Source organism: Bactrocera dorsalis, chromosome 4, assembly GCF_023373825.1.
Source record: "Bactrocera dorsalis isolate Fly_Bdor chromosome 4, ASM2337382v1, whole genome shotgun sequence".
NCBI classification, from domain to species: domain Eukaryota; kingdom Metazoa; phylum Arthropoda; class Insecta; order Diptera; family Tephritidae; genus Bactrocera; species Bactrocera dorsalis.
The window spans coordinates 39,705,921-39,727,753 of record NC_064306.1 but is presented as its reverse complement, the minus strand read 5'-3'; the positions used below and the strand labels follow the sequence as shown (position 1 = coordinate 39,727,753).

The following is a 21,833-nucleotide window of genomic DNA, read 5'->3' as shown; positions in this document are numbered from 1 at the left end:
TTTTCTGAATGAAATGGCAACTCTTGAATTGCTGCTCTCCATCCCAGTTGTGGCAATTTTACTGAACAAATTTTGGCTTGAAAACATCAGATGTTCTTCGGACTTTTCAAGAGCTCACAGAGCTATACGATGTCTCTTTGGAAGTTCGAACGCCTTCAGTTCTTGCACAAGCTGTATTTTGTACGTTTTCCATTTAAGATCTCGACGTAAAATGTGTCAAGTCCAAACGTCAGTCCGAGCTACTCCGAACGGCGGGGAATCGAGTATCTGCGGTCTTTGTGTACACTCTTAAGTATGGCTGCTGTATTTTCTTCACTGTGTGCTGGACGTGGTGTATTCGGTCAAATACTATCCAATAATGAATGCTGGGTCTTACGAATAGTACGCTTGTTTGCGTTGGTGCTTCTCTGAATGTGATAGTTTTGAAGTTCTGAATATTTACCATACCCACCTAGGTATGTTGGATACCAACATGTTTCACCAAGTTGTCTGTTGGACTAACATTGTGAAACGAAATTGTTTCGCGGCTATTTTCCTCTTTTGTAAAATGATGCGGCACAGCTAAGTAACTTTAATATTGTAAAAAGCAAAGAGTATTAAAATTTAAAAAATAAAAGAAGTTTTTTATCTTCAAGATCAGTCAAATTATAATTTTTATTTTCATGTTAACAATAACATTGCTTAAACAAGTATATTGAGTACATAATTTCCAATTAGAATAAATTTTTTTATATTTTTTTAATTTGCATTTTACATTGGAAAAGGCTATTCCACACAATAATTACTTACAGATCTGTAAATATCATACTTAATTAAGTATTCCTTTGCATTACCAAAAAGTTAGCTAATACTAAAATAGTTTATAATACTTCATATAATATGTTTTTTTTTTTAATTTAATATTGTATTAAAATGACGCGGTTTCACTTGACATTTTATCACACATAACACAAAAAAATCACATTTTATAAATACACATATGTATGTATATAAAACTAAATATGTATGATATCCATATTTTTCTATTATAAATCGGTTATCTATCAGTTTTTCTTCGCTGGTCGTATCGGTATTGCCGGAGGCCGTGTATTGTTTTCCCTTGGCTTTGTTATGAGAATTGCCGTCTCGCCAAAACTACTAAATTGCATGATTACAAATAAAACACAGATGATGAGTAATTTCAAGCAGGGTTTTATGAAACGCATTTTGGATCTGCGCGCTTTCAGTCGAATTTCGCGTTAAGCGCACGCTTGACGCCAATCTGCGTTAATATTTGTTGTGAAAACTGGATTCGGTTGTTATTGATTCACGAATGCAAATGAATATTAAAACGATTAGTGGAGGCAGCGACCTGTTGTGAACGTTGTGGCTTTTCAAAGTGTACTGATTGACATTCGCTACAGACGATTAAGTTTTAGACTGATTGAATTTTTGGTCTTCACCGCAAGATGGCGAGTATGAAACGCGCACTATATTCTCTTAGATTTAAATATAAGAATTAATAAGCGATTATGCGAATAGCGAACACGAAACAGCTGAGCTGTTAAAGTGTAGTCGATAGGCCTTTTATTCAATTCAGTTGAAAATTTGGCATAAAGCTCATGCGGAATCAATGCAGTAGGCGACGGTGTATTATCGTGATGCTAAAACCAAGAATTGTCGGCCCATAGTTCCGGCCTCTTTTTACTAATAGCTTCGCGCAATCAAAGCATAAAACTCAAATAGTATTTCTTGTTGACAGTTTGGCCGGTCGGAAGGAATTCCCAGTGCACTACATCTCGAAAATCAAAGAAATCTGTGAACATAATCTTGATTTTTGACCTGCTTTGACGTGGTGTCTTGGCTTTGGCTCACCTTTCCCACGATATTCAACCGACTGATCGATTGCTTTTGGGTCATAGGAATATTTATTCTGAAAGTTCTCCAATGGTAGCTTTTGGTTGGTACGACGAAAATTTTATAATATAAAAATGTATAATCTCATATCAAAACATAAAGTAAAACTCGGCTGAAAAGTCGGAAATTACTATATCGGGTATATTAAGGTTAAGAAATTCTCATATACTCGAGAGCATATTTTCAAAAATGTCTGTCAAGAAAACTCACACATTGACCGAAATATTCTGTAAATGTCATTATATAACTGACTTCGGACCATACTACAGTATGTTCTAGACAACTTTATGCCGTTGAAATGTATTACATTCTGAACGACCAATACGATCTAGAGTTGACCAGAAGTTCTTATATGAACAGGTCAATTGAAAAGTCCCCGGTCCAATGGAGTTAGAATGGTCCAATGACAATAATTTGTTCGAAGATTGTAACGTTTCTTTGAATATTAATCTTTGCAAGATTTGGAGAGAAATAACGTTTTGGGAGAGATGACCGGATATACAATTATCAACAGACTCTAAAAAACTAAGGAATTATCTCTTATTAATATTAAAATACAAATACTGGAACAACGGAGATCGGCATTGACTCCTTTTACGAACTGAGATGCTACCTGCGTCACTGACAAACCCCATATTATAACTTTTATATCTACAAATATCCACGATCTGGTGATTTATTCCACGAACTGGCTGATAAAGAGAATAAAATAACAACAACAGCACTAATAAAATCCATTTGCTTCTAAACTCTATTCTAATGAACTAAAGCAAATATGATATAATTACAATAATTACAATAAATTAATTGATTAATTATTCATTATACCCTGAACAGGGTATATTAAGTTTGTCACGATGATTGCAACACCCAGAAGGAAGCGTCGGAGACCCTATAAAGTATATATATAAATGATCAGTATGTTGAGCTGAGTCGATTTAGCCATGTCCGTCTGTATGTCTGTCTGTCTGTCTGTCTGTATATATACGAACTAGTCCCTCAGTTTTTAAGATATCCTTTAGACATTTTGCAAACGTCATTTTCTCTTCAAGAAGCTGCTCATTTGTCGGAACGGCCGATATCGGACCACTATAACATATAGCTGCCATATAAACTGAACGATCGGAATCAAGTTCTTGTATGGAAAACTTTGACGTGTGACAATGTATCTTCACCAAATTTGGCACGGATTACTGCTTAAGATAACAATATAATCTCCGAAGAAATTGTTCAGATCGGTTAACTATAGCATAAAGCTGCCATACAAACTGAACGATCGGAATCAAATTCTTTTATGGAAAACTTTCACATTTGACAAGATATATTCACGAAATTTGGTATAGATTATTTTCTAAGGCAACAATATAATTTCCGAGGAAATTGTTCAGATCGGATTACTATATAGCTGCCATATAGCTGCCATATAAACTGAACAGATAGTTACTAACAGAAATGCACCTGTGAAGGGTGCAACCGAAGTTAACGTTTTTTCTTGTTTCTGAATGGAATTATAAAAAATTTAAATATTTAACAATAATTTTCTAGGTTAAAAAGAAACTATACCACAAAATTTGAGTTAAAGCAACAAGTGTAAGATATTCATCTCAATAAGGAGACAGTCACGGCATTCTGTACTCTTCAATATCTGAATAATTTGTCTTTAATTGGAATGAGTCACAGTGATTGGGTTGAATTGTGGGTTACAAACGAAGTTCGAGCAACAACTTCGGTTAAAAGCGATGCCACAATGGTGGGATGGATTTATCCCAGCAGTTATTATTGTGTTTCCTATGGATACGATAGTTATATACGAGTACCTTTGTAATTTCTAACCCTCCGCTTCCTCTTCCTGACAGCTAATCACCCACAAATTATTTTCCGTTTAATTTTTAATATTTTGTCCTTCGTTTCCAATGAGTTTCATTTTCAACCAATTTGTACTATGAATTTCGATTACTAAATGGAAAAAAACGCTGTATGAGACTTAGAGAAAAAATCGGACAGTAGTTGTGGTATCGACCCATCTAAGGCTCATGAACCACTCGAACAATATCAATCGTATTTCTCAGCGCCAATATCTGGCTTTATATTAACATTATCGGTCAAACTTTGAGTTATAACAGGTGACCAAAGAAGAGTTACTTTTCTCTACATCCTCTTTTTTGCCAGATCACGCGTGAATTATGTCAAGCTGTCATGTTACTTTTGTTCAGCACTGTTTGGCATTTCATTTTGGAAGGATTTCCCTAAACTTATAGTCAAAATAACCGTTCTACTGAGCGTACTATTTGCAACACCATCACCTATCTTGAGACACAACTTTCATTATTGGATAATATTCGATCGAGTAGACCACGTCCAATAAGCAGTGACGAAAATGTAACAGCCGAAGTTTAGAGTACACTCGAAGACCGCGGAGAGTCAATTCGACGCCGTTTGCAGCAATTCGGACTGACGTATAAAACGACTTGGCGCATTTTACGTCGAGATCTTAAATTGAAAGCGTACAAAATACAGCTTGTGCACGAACTGAAGCGACTCGGCCTTCCAAAGCAACATCGCTTCGCTCTTTGGGCTCTTGAAAAGTTCTAAGAAGATCGGACGGACGTTTTCGAACCAAATTTTGTTCAACGATGAGGCCAATTTCTGCCTAAATGAGTATGTAAGCAAGCACAATTTCCGCATTTGGGTCTAAGAACAATGTGAAGAGATTCAAAAGCTGTCGTTTGATCCAGAAAAAACAACGGTTTGGTACGGTTTGTGGGATGGTGGATCCATAGATTCATATTTCTTCAAGTAGGGAACCTCGAAATGGACCACCCTTTATTAATGAAATTCAGAATCTTTTTCTTATAATAATGTGCCTTTGTGTCCAAAATGGGTATAATCGGGTCAGCAGTTTCCCTAGCCTCCACATATCTAAAAAAGACTCTTTTTTGCACATCCGGCAAACCTTATATTGGATAGCAAATAGTATATAATGTATAAGTCAAATGAATGCACACATTTTTTTAGAGCGGCACATTATATTGGCTTATTAGCCAATCTGCTGTTTTATTTATTATTTAATATTAATCACCTATGTATCTAAATGACACTTTCTCTTACATTAAATCAGTATAATTTATTAGTTACTTTTGCTTCGAATATTTTGAGATTGTATAAATGTTGCGAATGATTCTCTTATCGCGCTTATATTGTATATATGAGTATGTATTCTCTCCAGTTAATAAGCGATTAGCTTGTCAACTCAATTATGATTGCGCAGACAGATTCCATTTACATCTGCCACGAAGCCGTCGGGGCAAAGAGCATTATCGTGCTCAGAAATTTCATTCTCTGCATCATCAAATGCACTCACAGCAGCCAAAGTTTCGGTCACAACAGCAACAACAGCTTTAACGGTTGTGGTCGGTAAGTCAGGCGTTTTATCGTCTGCCGTAGAGGTGTGTAGAGGGTTTGTTGTTGATGACTGTTCATGACGTGTCGGCTTTGGACCACCGCTGCCGTTACCTACACCAATCAAACGATCAACAAAACTGCCTAGACCGCGTATGACACCTTCACCAAACCGTTTGGCGGTCTCTTCCAGTCGCTTGGCTTCCTTTTCCAATTCGACAACCCAAGGTTTAGCCTTCTCCAGTGTATCCTGTACAGTTTGCAAAAATTGTGTAACCTGACTTTGGCCGTGGTGACTGCCATTAGTGGAATCGTTGCTGGAATCAGTTAAGTTTAGTACAGCGGCGTCCACCTCCATGCCATCACCTGCTTTACGCTGCAGTTCGTTGACTTTTCCGCTTTGTGTATTGTTTAATGATGATTCATCGATACAAATTACGGCGGCAGTTGTCAGTGCGACAACGCAGCTGAATAGTGTAAAAGCGCGCAATACGGAAGTTTCAAGAAATTTCATTTCTTCTTCGACACGAAAACACCAGCTAAATGTTACTAATGCAAAAGACGATTGTATTGACAACTACTGTGTATATATGTATATATTCGTATAAAGGTAGCTGCGTTTAAGCTTTACCGTAGCGCGATACCCGTAGCGTTTGAAGTACAAATCTTTACTAAAACTTGTTTTGAAGCCAATGCAATTGGTTGCCCAAGTTTTCTTAAGATACGCGATCCACTTGTGTGCCTAGTTGAATTATGTATATACATATGTATATAGTTAGTTTAATACATGCATAGGTAATGCGCCACACGACTAGCTCAGTGGGTTGCACGCTTTCTGTTCGCCGCAGACACTACCTCTACTCTTTTGACAGAGTGACTTTTGTCGGGTGACAATTTATTTTGTTTATTTTTTTATTTACCTTTGGTAAAAGCTGCACTACTTCTTTCGGTTCTTTCGTTTCTTGCGTTTCTTTCGTTTTCCAGCGCATTTCTTACAACTCGTCACCTCTTCGTTTACACGTCCAGCTTTGTTTCACTGGTAAGGGCATCGGAAGAGCACACCTTTGGTATTTGGTCTTGTAATTACTTCGAGTGTGGCCTTTGAATATGAGTAAAGCTAATAGGGAAACCTGTTCGTCAAATAAGCAGTTGTTTTTTTCATTAAAGTGAGGCTTGTTTTTATATATTGGCTTAAGCCCTAACTTGTTATGTGAGTTTTTGTTTTGTCTTTCTTCTTCTTAAGACCTTTTGCGCTTTCATTTTAATGTTCTTGACATATATTCGTTGCAGTTCTATTTCAACTCCTACAAGCTGTGAAAAAGTCGGAATAGCCACAGCCAACATTTTAAATTTTTTGAATAATAACAATTTGGTAATCTCAAAGAATTATAAGAAATTTCACTGTTTCTATTACTTCAACTTTAGTCGCATATTTTATTGAAAAAAGTTTTGAACTTAATTTGTATGAAATCGCATACCTAAAATGCAAAACAGCTTATCATTAAAAAAATCGAAAATCAGTCAGATATAATGATCAATATATAACCATTCTATAGCCAAAACTCATACATCGCTTCAATATGAGTGTTTGATAGTTTGATAACCAATATATAACTACATATTTTATAACCGAAAAACACATTTTCACATATAGAAGAACGCAGTCCATACCGTAACGCTGCTACAACCAAATCTTTGCTTAGAACAAGATCAGCGATCCTGGCGCATATCTCCCCAATATCTTCTGCAACTAACAGAGCCATCTAAACTGAAATTGTTTTCTTTTTCTTCGCACCAAAAACAGTACCTATTTGCAAACTCCATGCAAGCCTTAATGTGCCGCTGCGAAAGCTTGGGTTTAGGCACCATGGAGTTTAAGTTTGCCATCAAAACAAAAGATTGAGCAGTCGATTGGATAGTCGAAAAAGTCTTTTCGTATTTTATCAATAGATGCCGTTTCAGTCATATATCTCTAGTGCTACTAATTACATTGTGTCATATCATATAGTGTTGGAAAGGTGGGACTTTTAGCTTCATTTGATAAAAAATTAAATTCGGGAAAGTTGAAAAAAGGTTAAAGCTGTTCAAAAATAAATGAAAACAATGAAAAAATTCGCTATATTTTGAAATTTTTGAATAAAAAATGGAAGAATGTCACGCAAGCTACCAACGAAATTTGTGAAGTTCACGGAGGCGATGCTGTATCAGTTCATGTAGCACAACAATGGTTCGCTCGCCTCCATTTTGAAAATATCGAAAGATGCGCCTCATTCTGGTCGACCTATCATTCAGAGAGTCGATGAAATTATGGAAAAGACCATCATATAAGCAGCCACGACATCTTTAACCATTTAAAAAAGGCTAGCTACAAAAAGGAGCTCGATGTTTGGGTACCACATGAATTGTCTGTGAAAAATTTAATGAACCGAATTAACATCTGCGATTCTTTACTGAAACGAATGAAATCGAACCATTTCTGAAACGAATGGTAACAGGAGACGAAAGGTGGGTCAAATACGACAATATTGTGTGAAAAAGATCATGGTCTAAGCGTAGTGAAGCTCAACACATGGTCGCAAAGCCAGGGTTGACATCTCGAAAGGTTATGCTGAGTTATTGGTGGGATTGGAAAGGAATCATCTACATTTTACTGTCAACTGTTCAACAGAAAGGGCTTCGCCTTCCATCACTACAACGCTAGATGATGACTCAGCAAAAACTGCGAGAGCTTGACTGGGAAGTTTAAAGGCATCCACCATATAGCCCTGACCTTGCACCATCGAACTACCAGAAAAGTTTTACATATAATATAATAAAGTCTCTAGCGGAAAAATGGCAAAAAGTTGTCGACCAAATTTTGTTTATTTATTTACTAGTATAAAAAAAGTTAAAATTTTATTACAAATGCGAAAACTACCCAATTTATAAATTATTAGCGTGATGAGCTGAGTCGGTTATGCTATTTCGGTCTCTAGTCTCTCAGTTTTTGTGATATCGATCTCAAATCTTTCATACGTCCCATTTGTTGGAATCTGCTTTACAAACTGAACAATCGGAAATAGGTATGGAAAGCTTTTCATTTGACGAGCTATCTTCGACAAGCATTTCTAAAATTCACAACGATTCCGTACAAGAAATTTTATGAGAAATACGAAGTTTGAAACGAATTCTTCTTCGATATTTTGTATTGACTTAAGCAACTGCTGTAAACAAACTGGTTGACAGATCGGGCTCATATATGGCACAGTAATTAGGGACAGTCCTAACTACTTAGCAAAATAATTTTTTTTAGAATATCGTTCCCGCGAAATTTAATTATAATTTCCGGTTGCTTTTTTGTCTTAATGTACATACATAAAGTGTATTTTTTGTGATCAAAAGGGAAATATTTGACGAGCTATACATATATGATGATGATATAATCGCCGAAAAAATTATTTGGATCGGATCACAATAGTAGATTTCTGCAAGCATCAAGTTAACGGTTTTTGTTTTTTTAATATTACTTACATACTTACCACATTTAGTTCTTTAAAATAATTTGGCTATTTTAATGCCCTTTGTTTGTTTTTCTTTATTTGGTTTGAATATATTATACACGTTGTTTACGCTGATAACATTGCCTGTTTTCAGTATACTAAAATGAAATACATGCCTACATACTAAACGTACAGAGCTTAAACTAAATATATGTATATACACACATACATACATTTCTGAGCAATATTAAATTCACTAATAACAAAGCGTTCATCTGATATCAAGAATCTTCAGCATTCTAAGCAATTGTTTGCAAATATTTCTGTGACTCAGAATACTCGTTTAATACGTGTTTGTTATAGTTTCATGAAACTTTTCTAAACTACATATAGTATATTTTAAACTACAAACTATTTTAGTAATGCACTAAATTTTATAATTCTTTGGGATTAATCATCACTGCCTAAAAGTCAAGAATATTCTCTCATATGTTTTCACTTCTCACTTCCTCAATTTACTGCAGTTGCCCAAAGCGTCCAAAATATGTCCATGGCCGCACTGTTGCTCAGCTTTGAGTATATCCGGATTTATCAGTTCCACATTGAGTAGCTTATGGGCTGTAAGTTCCTCCGAAGAGTCCTTTGAGAATTTATCCTTAATATCGCCAAGTTTATCTTTTATATCAGAACCCAAATCCTTGGCCTTCTCGCCAAACTTCTTGGCGCCCTCCTTCAGCTCAGTACCAATTTTCTTTGCCTGCTCGGATACCTTTTCAGCGCCCTTCTTAATTTGGCAACCGACATTTTTGAAGAAATCGCGCACCTGGTGCTCAGAGCTTTCCTCAGCGCTGCTCACTTTCGGTCCAATGATCGGTAAATCCGATAGCGCGGGTATGATTTTCTCATTGCAATCGAGTAAATCGCCCTGCACCGAGGTAGCGCAGAGGCATAGTAATGCTGCTGCAAACACGTAGATTAGATTTCTCATTTCAGCTTTGTTTAATGTTTTGTTCTTTCAATTTTCAATTATGCACACTTTCACTATCTTTCGATTCTTTCGTGTTTTGCCCAACAATGGAAGGCGTTGCGCTCGCGTTTATGATCCGTCAACGGGTACGCAAAAACTGTGACTGATTCTGCCTTCAGGCGACTACTACGGTTTTTATTTAATTGACAATTTTCGAAAGAATTTATTTAATCAAACAATTACGCGAAAACAGCGCCGCTTCATGAGTAGATCGTATGAATGTAGCTGCTTACACACACACACATATCTACCTACATATTTACGAACGCTTAAGTAGACACCCGTTTTTGCGGTAATTTTATATCTCTCGTCTCGGTTTATGTGCTCTTATGCTGATTATTGTTTGATTTATGTGTGTATTTCGCATGAACGCTATCAAGAAAAACAAGTAATGAGAGTATCTACAAGCGGTAGAAGCCGCCTATGTATGGCTGTGTATAGATATGTATGCCCTTATTTGAGATATTTATACTCCTTGTTTAGAACACAGAGCTTGACATTTACGGAATGCGATTTGTTGCTGCTAATCAATTGAGCGCAAGTTCAGCTGTAATAGTTAATGAAAGCTGTAACTTGTTTTATATTAAGTAATCGAGCTTAAGCCTAGCCACTTGCACATATTTATGTTATATATGTGGGTATGAAATTTCGTATCAAGACTTTTGTCAATTAAATTGGAGTGAGTAATGTTATTATGCGGAACATCTTATTTATAAACGTTCTGATAATATTGTAGATACATACATACAAGCATAGATATATGTATATGATAATCGTATATATGTGACATACATAAATATATGAAGATGGGTTGTTGATATAATGAAATTTTCGTTAGTTATGCCTTGAATTGGAACAACTGAAGATGTTGGTGGTATACGAGTAGTATACTAATAAGGGGATTATAATTTTCTATGACTCTACAGCAAAAAACAACAACTCCACGAAATATAAACGCATGCTCTGTCATAGTATCTACGAGGCTCTACTGAAAGCCTTTTTATTTATGAAATAACTGAATTAGGAAAGATGAGTTTGATCGCACATTCCATACATACTAACAGAGTCAATTATAATAAACATAACAAAACTTTAGTAACAATTAGCTTTATGTTTTCAATACTCTCGCAAGGTGTTGAATAGACGGTAGTAATGATTTATGTTAACGGTTTCTTCGTACACTTTAAAATAGTGAAAATACTTATAAAATTATACATACATATCAAATCAATTAGAATGAATTTGGTTGAATGTAGCAAATATTTCCCTTTTGATCACAAAAAATACACTTTATGTACATTAAGACAAAAAAGCAACCGGAAATTATAATTAAATTTCGCTGGAATGATATTCCAAAAAAAAAAATTATTTTGCTAAGTAGTTAGGACTGTTCCTAATTACTGTGCCATATATGAGCCCGATCTGTTAACCAGTTTGTTTACAGCAGTATCGAAGAAGAATTCGTTTCAAACTTTGTATTTCTCATGAAATTTCTTGTGTGAATCGTTGTGAGTATTAGAAAATGCTTACGATAATTTAGTTTTATCAAAAACACATAAGCCTATGAGTGGTACAAGGCCTACAAAGACGGTCGAGTGATAGTTGTCGACATGCCTCGTTCTAGACGACCTTCGAACCCTTAAACTGATGAAAATATTAAAAAAAATGAGGGTTCTTGAAAATCATCAGGCAGATGTTAGAGAGATGGAGCGACAGGCGTTTAAGAAGAAGTTCTATTTGGTCGCTTTGTAAAACTCCTTGTCGGATTCTAGAATGAAATTGCACGAAAGTATATACATCTGTACATTGGACACCTCATGTTACCATATATACGCATGAACAGACAAACTTAAGTATTTACTTACTATGTACATTTCAGAATGCCAACAAAGGTTAAGCGAACAATATATGTATATATGTATGTAAAGTAACAAGACTTCTCATTACGAATGAGAGACGGAAGAGGAAGACCGATATAGTTTGTAAGAATTTGATATATAATATATAATATATATACAGCCTATAATATGTGTAATATATGTACATATGGAGAACTAATTTATATATTTCCTACAGGGATGCATCGGCACAGTGCAGGCTAAAATAAGGCAACCGTTGTGCGTTATTCTACAACTGCAGATGAAACATAGCCTACTTTTAGGATGAGTTCTACACATGGTACTTGTCATACATAAATGTCGATTTAACTAAACTATGTGATGAAATCAGAGAACGAATGCTATTAAATTTTAACTTGTAGACTCGAGAACTAGTTTTCAATGCAGGTAGCTATTTTAGCTATGAAGGCAATATAAATACGTTTCCATTTTTTGGATGTTTGCGTTAAGTTAATGGTAATCAAATATACATAACACACATTGTTATAATTATTCCAAAAGGCAGTTGCCCGAAACAACCTGGTGGCTCTCTACCTCTCTCATGCACTGAAGCTACACAGCTAGTGTAAAACCAATTCTGCTCTACGTTGCAGTAGTATGGTGGACAGGAGTACGGAAATCCACCTACCGGAAACCAATGGAAAGGGTTCAGAGACTCGCTGCGCTGTGCATAACGGAGATTTTAAGAACAACTCCAATGGCGGTCTTGAACTGATACTAAACCTGCAACCTATAGACCTCTTCGCTGAAAACTGTGCAGCAAAATCGTCGGGACGACTACTGGCTGCAGGAGAATTTACAAATAGAGACTTCGGGCATAGGTCGGTGGGTAATGGCGGTTGGGCAAACACCGACTACATGATCCCACTTTTCAATTGGTAAATAAGGTTCAAAGTAAACAAAAACATGGCTGTCGTAAAGGTATGTTAGTCACAAGCAACACTCTAAACATCTACACGGATGGCTCAAAATGGACGATGGAATTGGTGCGCAAATATACTGGCCAGATTTTTTAAGTTGCCTGATAACTGCAGTATATCAAGCTGAGGCCTTTGCTATCGGAAAGTTCTCGGAGCTGGCCTCTAGAGCAACCGTATGCAATTTCTGAGCCAACATCTACGTAGACAGCCAAGTGGTAGTCAACGTAGTAAGTTTGTTTCGCATATCGGCCAGAAGTGTCTTGGGAAGTAGGGCAGCAGTGGATAGTGCTGCCAGCAGCAAGCAACTTTACTTCTACTGGGTGCCAGGCCACAAAAGCATCGAGAGCAATGAAATAGTGGATGAGATTGCTAAAAAATGTGGAAGTATCGAGAGTCAGGTCTCAGAGTCTGTTAAAATTTGCGTCAAGTGCAGGCATAATGACTACTCCTCTTAAACCTAGCAACTGAACTCCATCTGGTATCACAAAGGACCAAAACTGGTCTATGTATAGCTTATGGTCTACCAGATTAATCTAACCTAAATTCTACAAATTACCGTTGCTCCTAAATGTTCAAATAGAGTAAATAAAGTAGTAAACGTTAGGCTCTCGAGTTTCGGAATTTAACTTTTTTTATTCGAGTTGGATACCGTAAATTTCTATTGTATAAGTCAAAATGAATGAATGATATTTGCTAAAACTATTCTAAATATGTATGAAATTGTGGAAGTATATGTATGTATGTATGTATCCCACGTAAATTTATGTTATATAAACACAAATTTATTGTTTTCAGTGTTTTCTTTTAGAGAGATAAATAAATGGCCATTTGTGAAAACGCATCAAAATATCAATTTTAACTCGAAAGCAAATTCAAATAAATTATGTTTCGAATAATTATTTTGTATGAGTTAATTCAAAAACAAAGCACAAACTATAATATGTACAAATAAATATTTATTTGTATTAAATGCCGCCCACCACAAAAATCCGCTGCTCGCAGAAACATGCCGCGTCGTTTTGAGAGTATTGCGCCAGCAAAACGGCATAGTGATTTTCTGAAATCTGAATGAGTGAAAGCGGTTTTGCAGAAATCGAGAACTTGTTTTCGAAATTTGAGCGTGACGGTGCGTTAAGTTTAGCGTGCGAGTACGAGCGTGTATTTACTAATTTAATATTTTGTGTTTGACTTTGTTTTTGCAAATGGAAAATTGGCAGGAAAATCGCTCACATTAGTCGCATTCGCGGGCGCTCGTGCCAGTGTGAAATTCTCCGCTGGGCACAGCTGTTCGGTAATTTTGAGCTGAAAATTGCGGAAATTCGATTATTGGAAAACGGAGTGTCACATAGACGATCACGACAGCGACGCGACGTTCAATTGAATTTTGTGTTTGTTATTGTGATTGTTGGCAGACGTCAGCCTGTTGCTGTGCTAATAAAAAATCTACATATTTTTTAAGTATGTGGTATATGTTAATATGTAGAGATGCTGTATAATATAAAATATAGTATACTATATATGCTTATTGTTGACATGCATACATATATAGTATATATTGATTGCATACGTTCTTGTATATCAAGCAGCGCGAAATCTTTTTTATTAATTTATAGCTGGTGGAGTGTATGGTAAAAAGCTTCCAAATAATGTATGCATATATTTTTGAAAATACTGCTTTAATCACATAAAATGTGTATTTATATATACCTTATATATATGGCTATATAAAAATACTTAAAAATCTGACTAAGCAGTAAAGTGTATATTTAAATAAAAACAAATAAAATTCAGCCACAAAATAATATTTTAAAATGTGATCTAAACACTAAAAGACTTAAATATTTTTTGAAGAGAACAAACCTCCGAACTAAATGTGCGAAAAGGCACAAACAAAAATGTATTTAAATACCAGTTCTTATAATCGCTGCAAACTAAGTAGTACTATGCCTACAAAGTCATTTGAAACAATAAAAATGCAATTAATGAAATGACAATAACCACAACAAGTGCTTCTGACCCACTTATGAGGCGTTGTTATATACATACATTGTATATACGTTCTTACATACATGTGCCCAGAATATGCACATCAATAGTGCAATCGTGCGGGCAACATTTCAATTGATTGTCGTTGATATGGTAGCGCTTGTCGATGCTGATATCGCACAGTGGGCGCAAATAGACAATCGCTAAAGCTTCAGCGCAAGCACAAAAAGTGAAGTGAAATACACGAATACTAACAAACAAATGCCAACTTCGGTTGCTCCGAAGCTATAATACTCTGCACAGTATCATTTATTTATAACTAGCTTAAAAGAATAACAACAATTGTGTTGCAATCACATTCAAGTTCTTGGCACATATTATTGTCCAATGTATAATTCTCAGATCAAAGCGCCATATAATAAAGATGTCGCTCTAACCAAAAACAAGCTAACCTTAAAAAAGTTAAAAAAGTTTTCCAAGCAAGCACTTGAGTTTAATCGGTCAGTTTGTATGGTAGCTATAAGCTATAGCGGCCCAATCCGAACAATATTTCCGATATTGTGTTTATAGTGTGGACTATAGTTTATATCGAGTTTCTTGAAGATATTCATATTTCACAATAAAAAAATCCATACAGGAACTTGATTTTGATCGACCACTTCGTATGGTTGCTATATTTAATACAGTTCGATAGCGAGATGCCGTCAAATGAGCAATTATTGATTAGGAGAGGTCTGATAGATAAAAACTAAAGGATAATTTCGCTTATATACATTGTGCATACATATTTAGTTTATCACTTATATACATATGTACATAATTGGTGGTCGAAAAAGTCTTTTCGTATTTCTAAACAAACTTCAGCTTATTGTTTTTATATTTATACTAATAAATGAATATACAAATATGTGCCATTTTGGTCAAGCACTTTTTGTCGTTTTTTCGCGACAAACATTATTCCATCAGTGTAAAACCTTCATCAGTTTAAATCGACATTTCCAGAATGGAGGCGAGGGAACCACACGAACTGATACAGCATCGTATCCGTAAACTTCACAAATTTCCCTTTTTCATACAAAAATTTCAACATACTTATAACGAATTTCTTCATTACTTTCACTCATTTTTTAACAGCTGTAACTTTTTCACAACTTCCCCGAATTTAATTTTTTTTGTTTATATGAAGCTTAAAAGGCGCACCTTTCCAACACCATTTGGTATGACACAATGTGATTGGTAGCACTGGAGATATACGACTGATCTATTGGGAAAATACGAAAAGCTTTTTCGACTACTCAATATGTACTTTAGAGGATATCTAACGTTTCTTTCTGGGTACTATAAAGTTCCTGGCAAATTAGTGTACCCTTTTTTGGGTATAATAAAATAATAAGTAATCCTTACTAAAGCTTTAATTAAGCTTTTTTCGTTATAATTTATTTTTCTTAGATGTTTTCTTTAATAAAGCTTTTTACAAGTTGGAAACCCTCTATAAATATTCTCAGTTGTATGTCTTCTTAATCATCATTAGTTTTAGACCCATTTTGTTGTGTTCATTTAACTTTCCAATTAATGCGACTTAAAATTCTAAAAATGGTGACAGTATTCGATTAAATTATCTCTAACGGCGCTCCTTATATAGATATTTTTGGCTCAGAAAGCGTTAGGGGAACACATCGAACACAATATCCAGATAGCATTCATACCTTATCTATAATAATATTATAAAGAGGAAACATTTGATTGTATTGTATTGTATTGTTAGATGAGGGTAACCTAGACTTTAGATTCTATCTGAGTCTGGGACTTCTACTTACATTTTTGCATCACAGGCACCTATCTGATAGGTCGGGGTTTTTGTGTGGGCCGCGGTTCGATACTGGGTGCATGTAATTACATAATGCCTGATGTACTTGGACTTTAGGGTTCTGGGTGGTCTTTGGATTAGCTGGATTGATGGACGTTTAGATATTAGCGGTGCGATCTCCACTAGTCGGAATGTCAAATGGCTAGGGTCTTTTTCGCGTGAATTATTTAGGCTTGAAAGAGTTTTAGAGAGAGACTTAAATCTGATTGTGATTCAAACCCGAATGAGGAAAGAACACTTTGTCAGTTAAATGCGGAGTTGTATTGCAGCCGAGTGCTGAACCCAAAGTATTTCAAAGGTTTTAGATAGACCTCAAACCCTACCAAGGCGGTTAGAGTATCCATTTCATGCGGCCAATTGGTACTGATAATGCCTGGCATTTTCAGGGCGCTGATCAATGCATTGATTTCATCAGCTGAACTTTTGAGCGCCCTGTAATAAGGCTGTCGTCAGCAGGTTCCTACGTTAAACACACTAGATGTATGATTGTTTGAATTGAATATATTTCGAAACTACTTGATGGATTTGAGAAATTATTTTATGTACATATATAAAACATATTAGGAGCGAGGCTACGTCCACTTTTTAAAGATATTCCAACTACAAAAGCCCCTCGCTAATGCGATTCGTTGTATCTAATTGCAGTTTTATATCTTAAATTGCTATTCAGTTTTCATTTAAATGATTACATCCATCAAAAGTTCTCATAATTCAAAAAAAAAAAATGATAGAATTTAAAAAATCTATTTTAGGATTGGCACTGTTTTCAACTCAATAACTTTGTCGTCGCTTGCTTTTTGCAAGCTGGTATACCTAAAAATAACGATCAAAGAAATGGCGAATCGATGATGGCTAGTATTTCATGCCGCACAGTCAACAAGAAAGTGCGGGGTTTGAATTCCACTAAGAAGACTTTAGCCGAATTTAATTCTGATAAAGATTAATGTTTCATATACATATATGTATATAATGATCCGAGTAGTACTTTCGGAGATACAGTCTTGAGAACTTGTGTGCTCGAGGCTAGCTAGGCTAAGTGCGCCGTCTTTAAGCGTGTTTTTATCGAAACTGTATTTTTGAAGTCTGTTCTCGAGAACTACTCAACTGATCTTCATGATTTTAAATTTTTCCGATTGATTACCGAAAATGGCGTTGAAAGGCTGAGTTGAAAATATTTTTTCCAAAACATTCAACATTTATTTGTTAGTAATGTATGTTTGTAACAATAAAAATTCTAGTGAAAAGTTTAATTTTTATGTGAGAAAAAAATATCGGAATAAAGACGATTTTTACTCGAGGAAAGCCATATAACCCCTTAAATGACGTAAAGCAATAATTTAATTGGAATTTCTCAGTTGAAATATTTTTGTGACAAATTCTTTCATTCAATACCACGTACCATGTCCCACAGTGTGCCGCTGGCGTCGCAGTCGATTGAAAATAAATTCGAGAACGGCGCACGTATTCTATAAATACACACACGAAGTAATGCGGGGCATTGTGCGGGTGAAGTCAACGTTTGGTGCGACAAGAGCCAATGCTTTGCCGTTAATATAAATAATATTTTGAGAATAAAACGTGAGTAAAGCTGGCGGTCACAAGAAATACATGTGTGTATATGTGTTTGCATTTATACACGTGCATAAATATTGAAGAGGTTAAGCGATTTTCTCCGATTATTACACTAATTATGGTGGATATAATGAGCGATTAGATGCTATCTGAAAGATTTTTGGCAATTAGGGTAAACTATCGAAATCAGCAGTGAAAATAAATTACACAAATCAATGCAAAATATCAAAATTATACAACAATAACAACATTTCATTAAAGTGCAACAAGCTGAAGTATATATAGTATAAAAAGAGCAACCACAAGAGCAGCTGATCAAGTGCAAACGCACAAAATATTCAGTGCAAAAACAGAAATATTTCACAAATGAGGTGTATACTTTCGAAATTCCGCACATAAATATATTTTGATACGAATATTTCACATGTGTATGTATGTACGTTGTGTTATATACAAATGCATGTACAAGTATTAAACAATTCATTTGTTTGTACATTTTTTATTTGGCACTTAGCCAGCGGCTAAATGGTGATCTTCATCTTCAGCGTCAGCTTTATCTGCAAAAATATTTTTATATAAATAAAAAATATTTTTCATGTTGGCGATATTATCGATGTTTTTTTTGTGTTTCATTTATTTTTTTATATTTATTTTTTTGTGTGTTTTTTCTTTTTCGCCGCAGTTGGTGTACATAGCATTGGTTGCTTCAACGTTAAGGCTGCTGCTGTCACACAAGGAAGAAGCATTGCAAGTGGTGAATTTAGCGTTAAAGTTAACTAAGCGCAACAGAAAGAAGTCTAAATTAAATAAGAAAGAAACATAAATAAATAGAACAGGTGTGTCTTGCTAGTGCGCTGAATGTCATGAATGTCTGACTAAGAAATGTATGAAGGCGGTGAGCGACGTGCGCACACGAACAAACGAATATATGAGCACACCTGTCAGCATATATAAATATCATTTGATGAGCGGTGTCGACAAACAGCTGAACAATTGTGATTTTCTTTGCTCTCCCCACCCGCCAGACCAGAAAGCGCGCTGCACTCAGCTTAGGTCACTCATACGCCTCAGCACACGCGAACATAATGTCCGATTTGTTTGTAGATATGCAACAGCGGCGCACAGCTGCAGCATTGGAAACTGCAAATCAACGAAAAAATAGACAGTACAATGACAACAACAACAGCCATGGCAACACTTCATATGGCCGAAACAATGAATACACTCGAACACCTGATACAGCTTATTCATCACAACATTCGACAACGACCACCAATGCCACCTCTAATGACGTTTATGCTGATGCAGATGTTGACGAGGAGATCGCCAATGTTTTGAGCTTGAAACTGCGCAAACCGAAACATTGGCGCTGGGAGCTGAGTACATCACGTTCATGTTCCAACATCGCGCTGCCGCGTATACTGCTCTACGATCATAAAGGTCAATTGTTGGTGGATGTGGACAGCCAAGAAGAGCAGTGCTATAGTCAACCACAAACGACTACATCTCCGAAGCCGGTTAAAGGAGGAAATAAAGCGCAGCCAGTACGCAAGCGGGTCAGCAAAGCCGCATCTACTAACTTGGCACAATCCATAAAACAAGCTTTGGAACGACAATTTAGTGGCTTGCAAATACAAGAGGCGACACCCTCGCCAGTACCTTCTAACAAGAACAGTCTCGAGACTACACCGTCCACGGAACATGCCTCTACCCTATCTTCAACGATTGACTATTTCACCAATGAGCTGCCCGATTACAAAATACAACGACGCGCCAATTCCTTGAAAGGTGTACGTTTCAAAGTTAATGAAATCTCCGATGCAAACTCCGATATAAATGGCAACGTTAAGAGTGCACAAAACTCATTCAATCTAGCCGATTTGCCTACGCCGCCTTCCACAACCACGACCCCAACCACGCCGAGTAATTCTTCATCGTCTGGTCCACGCGAGAAGCGTCGCTACAGGCGTTCGCATAGTTCTGGCCGTTCACCGGCAACTTCTGAGTCGATACTGGAACGTTTTAGTTTCAATAAGGGACGCTTCTCTTCACCTGAATACGCCGAGGAACACGAAGTCTATCACGCACCGCGCTATTTTCTGCGCACCAGCAAGGCAGGCACTCTGGTAGTGCAAGAGGAGAGCTTCAGTCGCTGTCGTCGGCGACGTAAGCTACGCAACTCATCCACGGAAAACATACAGAGCGGTCAAGGAAGTGGCTCGAAGAGCTCACTCAAAATGTCGGATAGCGGTGCTCATGAGCAGCTGAGCGTAAGCGCTGCAGCGCATACATGCGGTAGCCTGTTGAATGTGACGGAGCTAGGGCCACAGGTGGCACGAAGAAAGGTATTCCCAGTGCGTCGGCATCGTAGTGACGGTAATGTGTTGCTACAAAAGCAGCCAATCAGTTTGGATGAGCACGAAGAGCGTGAGCGAGCACAAGCGCAAGCGAAAGCGAAAGACTCTGTGATAGCGCGGCAGCAGCAACGCAAATATCGCGCTGATCGAAGACCGAGCAGAAAAGGTGAGCGTGTGTCTCTTTGCGTACATAGCATGTTTTATTTTCTACTTGTAAATAATTTAATTTTATTACCGTTGTATATTTTTATTTTGTTTATGTTGTGAAAGAAAACCAATTTAAATATTTTACATGCTTAAATACTTTACCATTCGCAGAATTGATTATCATTGATCCGGAAAAGGTTGTACAGCCTGGCGCTGCTACCACGGGTTCAAGGTGATGGCTGCTATTTGCACGGGGCCAGTTGAGATCGTCTACCTCAACACTCTATACATACATACAAATAGTACATAGTGCATATGAACTTTAGCTTTAAATTGTGAATGTCTATGAATGTATGAGATTTTTTATTTATTTAAGTAAGAGCAAGCTAAAAATGTAAACATCATCAACTGTTTGTATGTATAAAGAGTAAGCTTTTAAATTGTGATTGAATTAAATGTGAAGAAAACATAAAGCAAGTTGTATAGCATTCTGCATAGAAGATAGCTCTCTAGCCGTTCATCTCTCCATCTGCGTGAAAAGGATACCTGAACGCTACTTTATATATGACGGAGACTGGAATTGGACATGAACAAAATAGTAACGAAAATCGGTCCTCCTTACTCTCCTACAACAAATTTAATTATTTATGTTTTTCTGATTGACTGGTAAGTTATTGTCTGTTATTTGTTCCGCTTCACCTCATATATCCAATATGTTAAATTTCAAAGCTCGAGCTTATACTGTTATCACATATAAGGGCTTAAGTGATAATTCAGTAAAAATGAAACTAAAATTCATCGATTGCTCTTGTAGGATACCCCAGTAAAAATTGTGGCTGTAAATATCTTTCTATTGGGTAGCGCTAGCCTAATGTACAGGCTTTGAAGGCGGTCGGTTTCCCACTTGAGTACTACTCAACATACCTGAGCAAAATAAAATGTCTTTAAGGTAATATTAAATATATGCATATAAATATGTATCGATTAAAATTTAATCCTTTTTATTCTTAGAGAGACTGTAGACGAGCAACACGAGAACAAGAAATAAAATGAGTGCTGAAGATCAGAGAGGCTGTATTTCATAGTTCTGTCATGGGGAAGTTATTCAAACTTTTTTCTGACGGGAACCAAAGGAATTTCCAGGAATATATTTTTTTCTAGAAAATTTCTTATAAATAAAACTACAAAAAATTCTTTATATATGTCAGTCATCAAGAAAAGTCACTCGCAGAGAAGGGGAAAACTATCCTATTGTTCAGAAGGGTAATGCCCACCGTTTTCTAGA

At 36.3% G+C, this 21,833-nt stretch overlaps 3 protein-coding genes across 3 annotated transcripts; 1 reads left to right on the top strand and 2 right to left on the bottom strand.

The window, feature by feature from the left end:
* Positions 1 to 5,070: 5,070 nt before the first annotated feature.
* On the bottom strand, positions 5,071 to 5,961 carry LOC105233145 (uncharacterized). Its single transcript, XM_011215119.4, has one exon. It carries the CDS (start codon positions 5,807 to 5,809, stop codon positions 5,147 to 5,149), a length of 663 nt encoding a protein of 220 aa, XP_011213421.2. The 5' UTR covers positions 5,810 to 5,961; the 3' UTR covers positions 5,071 to 5,146.
* Positions 5,962 to 8,862: 2,901 nt separating this feature from the next.
* Positions 8,863 to 9,931, bottom strand: LOC105233155 (uncharacterized). The gene has a single exon (XM_019992799.3). The coding sequence runs from the start codon at positions 9,760 to 9,762 to the stop codon at positions 9,277 to 9,279; it is 486 nt and encodes a 161-aa protein (XP_019848358.1). The 5' UTR covers positions 9,763 to 9,931; the 3' UTR covers positions 8,863 to 9,276.
* A 3,898-nt stretch (positions 9,932 to 13,829) lies between these two features.
* On the top strand, positions 13,830 to 21,021 carry LOC105233144 (uncharacterized). Its single transcript, XM_049455083.1, has 3 exons — positions 13,830 to 14,077; positions 18,727 to 20,567; positions 20,720 to 21,021. The coding sequence occupies exons 2-3, from the start codon at positions 19,130 to 19,132 to the stop codon at positions 20,782 to 20,784; spliced, it is 1,503 nt and encodes a 500-aa protein (XP_049311040.1). The 5' UTR covers positions 13,830 to 14,077; positions 18,727 to 19,129; the 3' UTR covers positions 20,785 to 21,021.
* Positions 21,022 to 21,833: the final 812 nt, after the last annotated feature.

Excerpts from the sequence above, each read along its gene's own strand:
- LOC105233144 (XM_049455083.1), top strand. The coding sequence starts at position 19,130 with ATGTCCGATTTGTTTGTAGATATGCAACAGCGGCGCACAGCTGCAGCA. Across the intron at positions 20,568-20,719 it reads TCGAAGACCGAGCAGAAAAG|AATTGATTATCATTGATCCG; the intron begins GTGAGCGTGTGT and ends TACCATTCGCAG.
- LOC105233155 (XM_019992799.3), bottom strand. The coding sequence starts at position 9,762 with ATGAGAAATCTAATCTACGTGTTTGCAGCAGCATTACTATGCCTCTGC.
- LOC105233145 (XM_011215119.4), bottom strand. The coding sequence starts at position 5,809 with ATGAAATTTCTTGAAACTTCCGTATTGCGCGCTTTTACACTATTCAGC.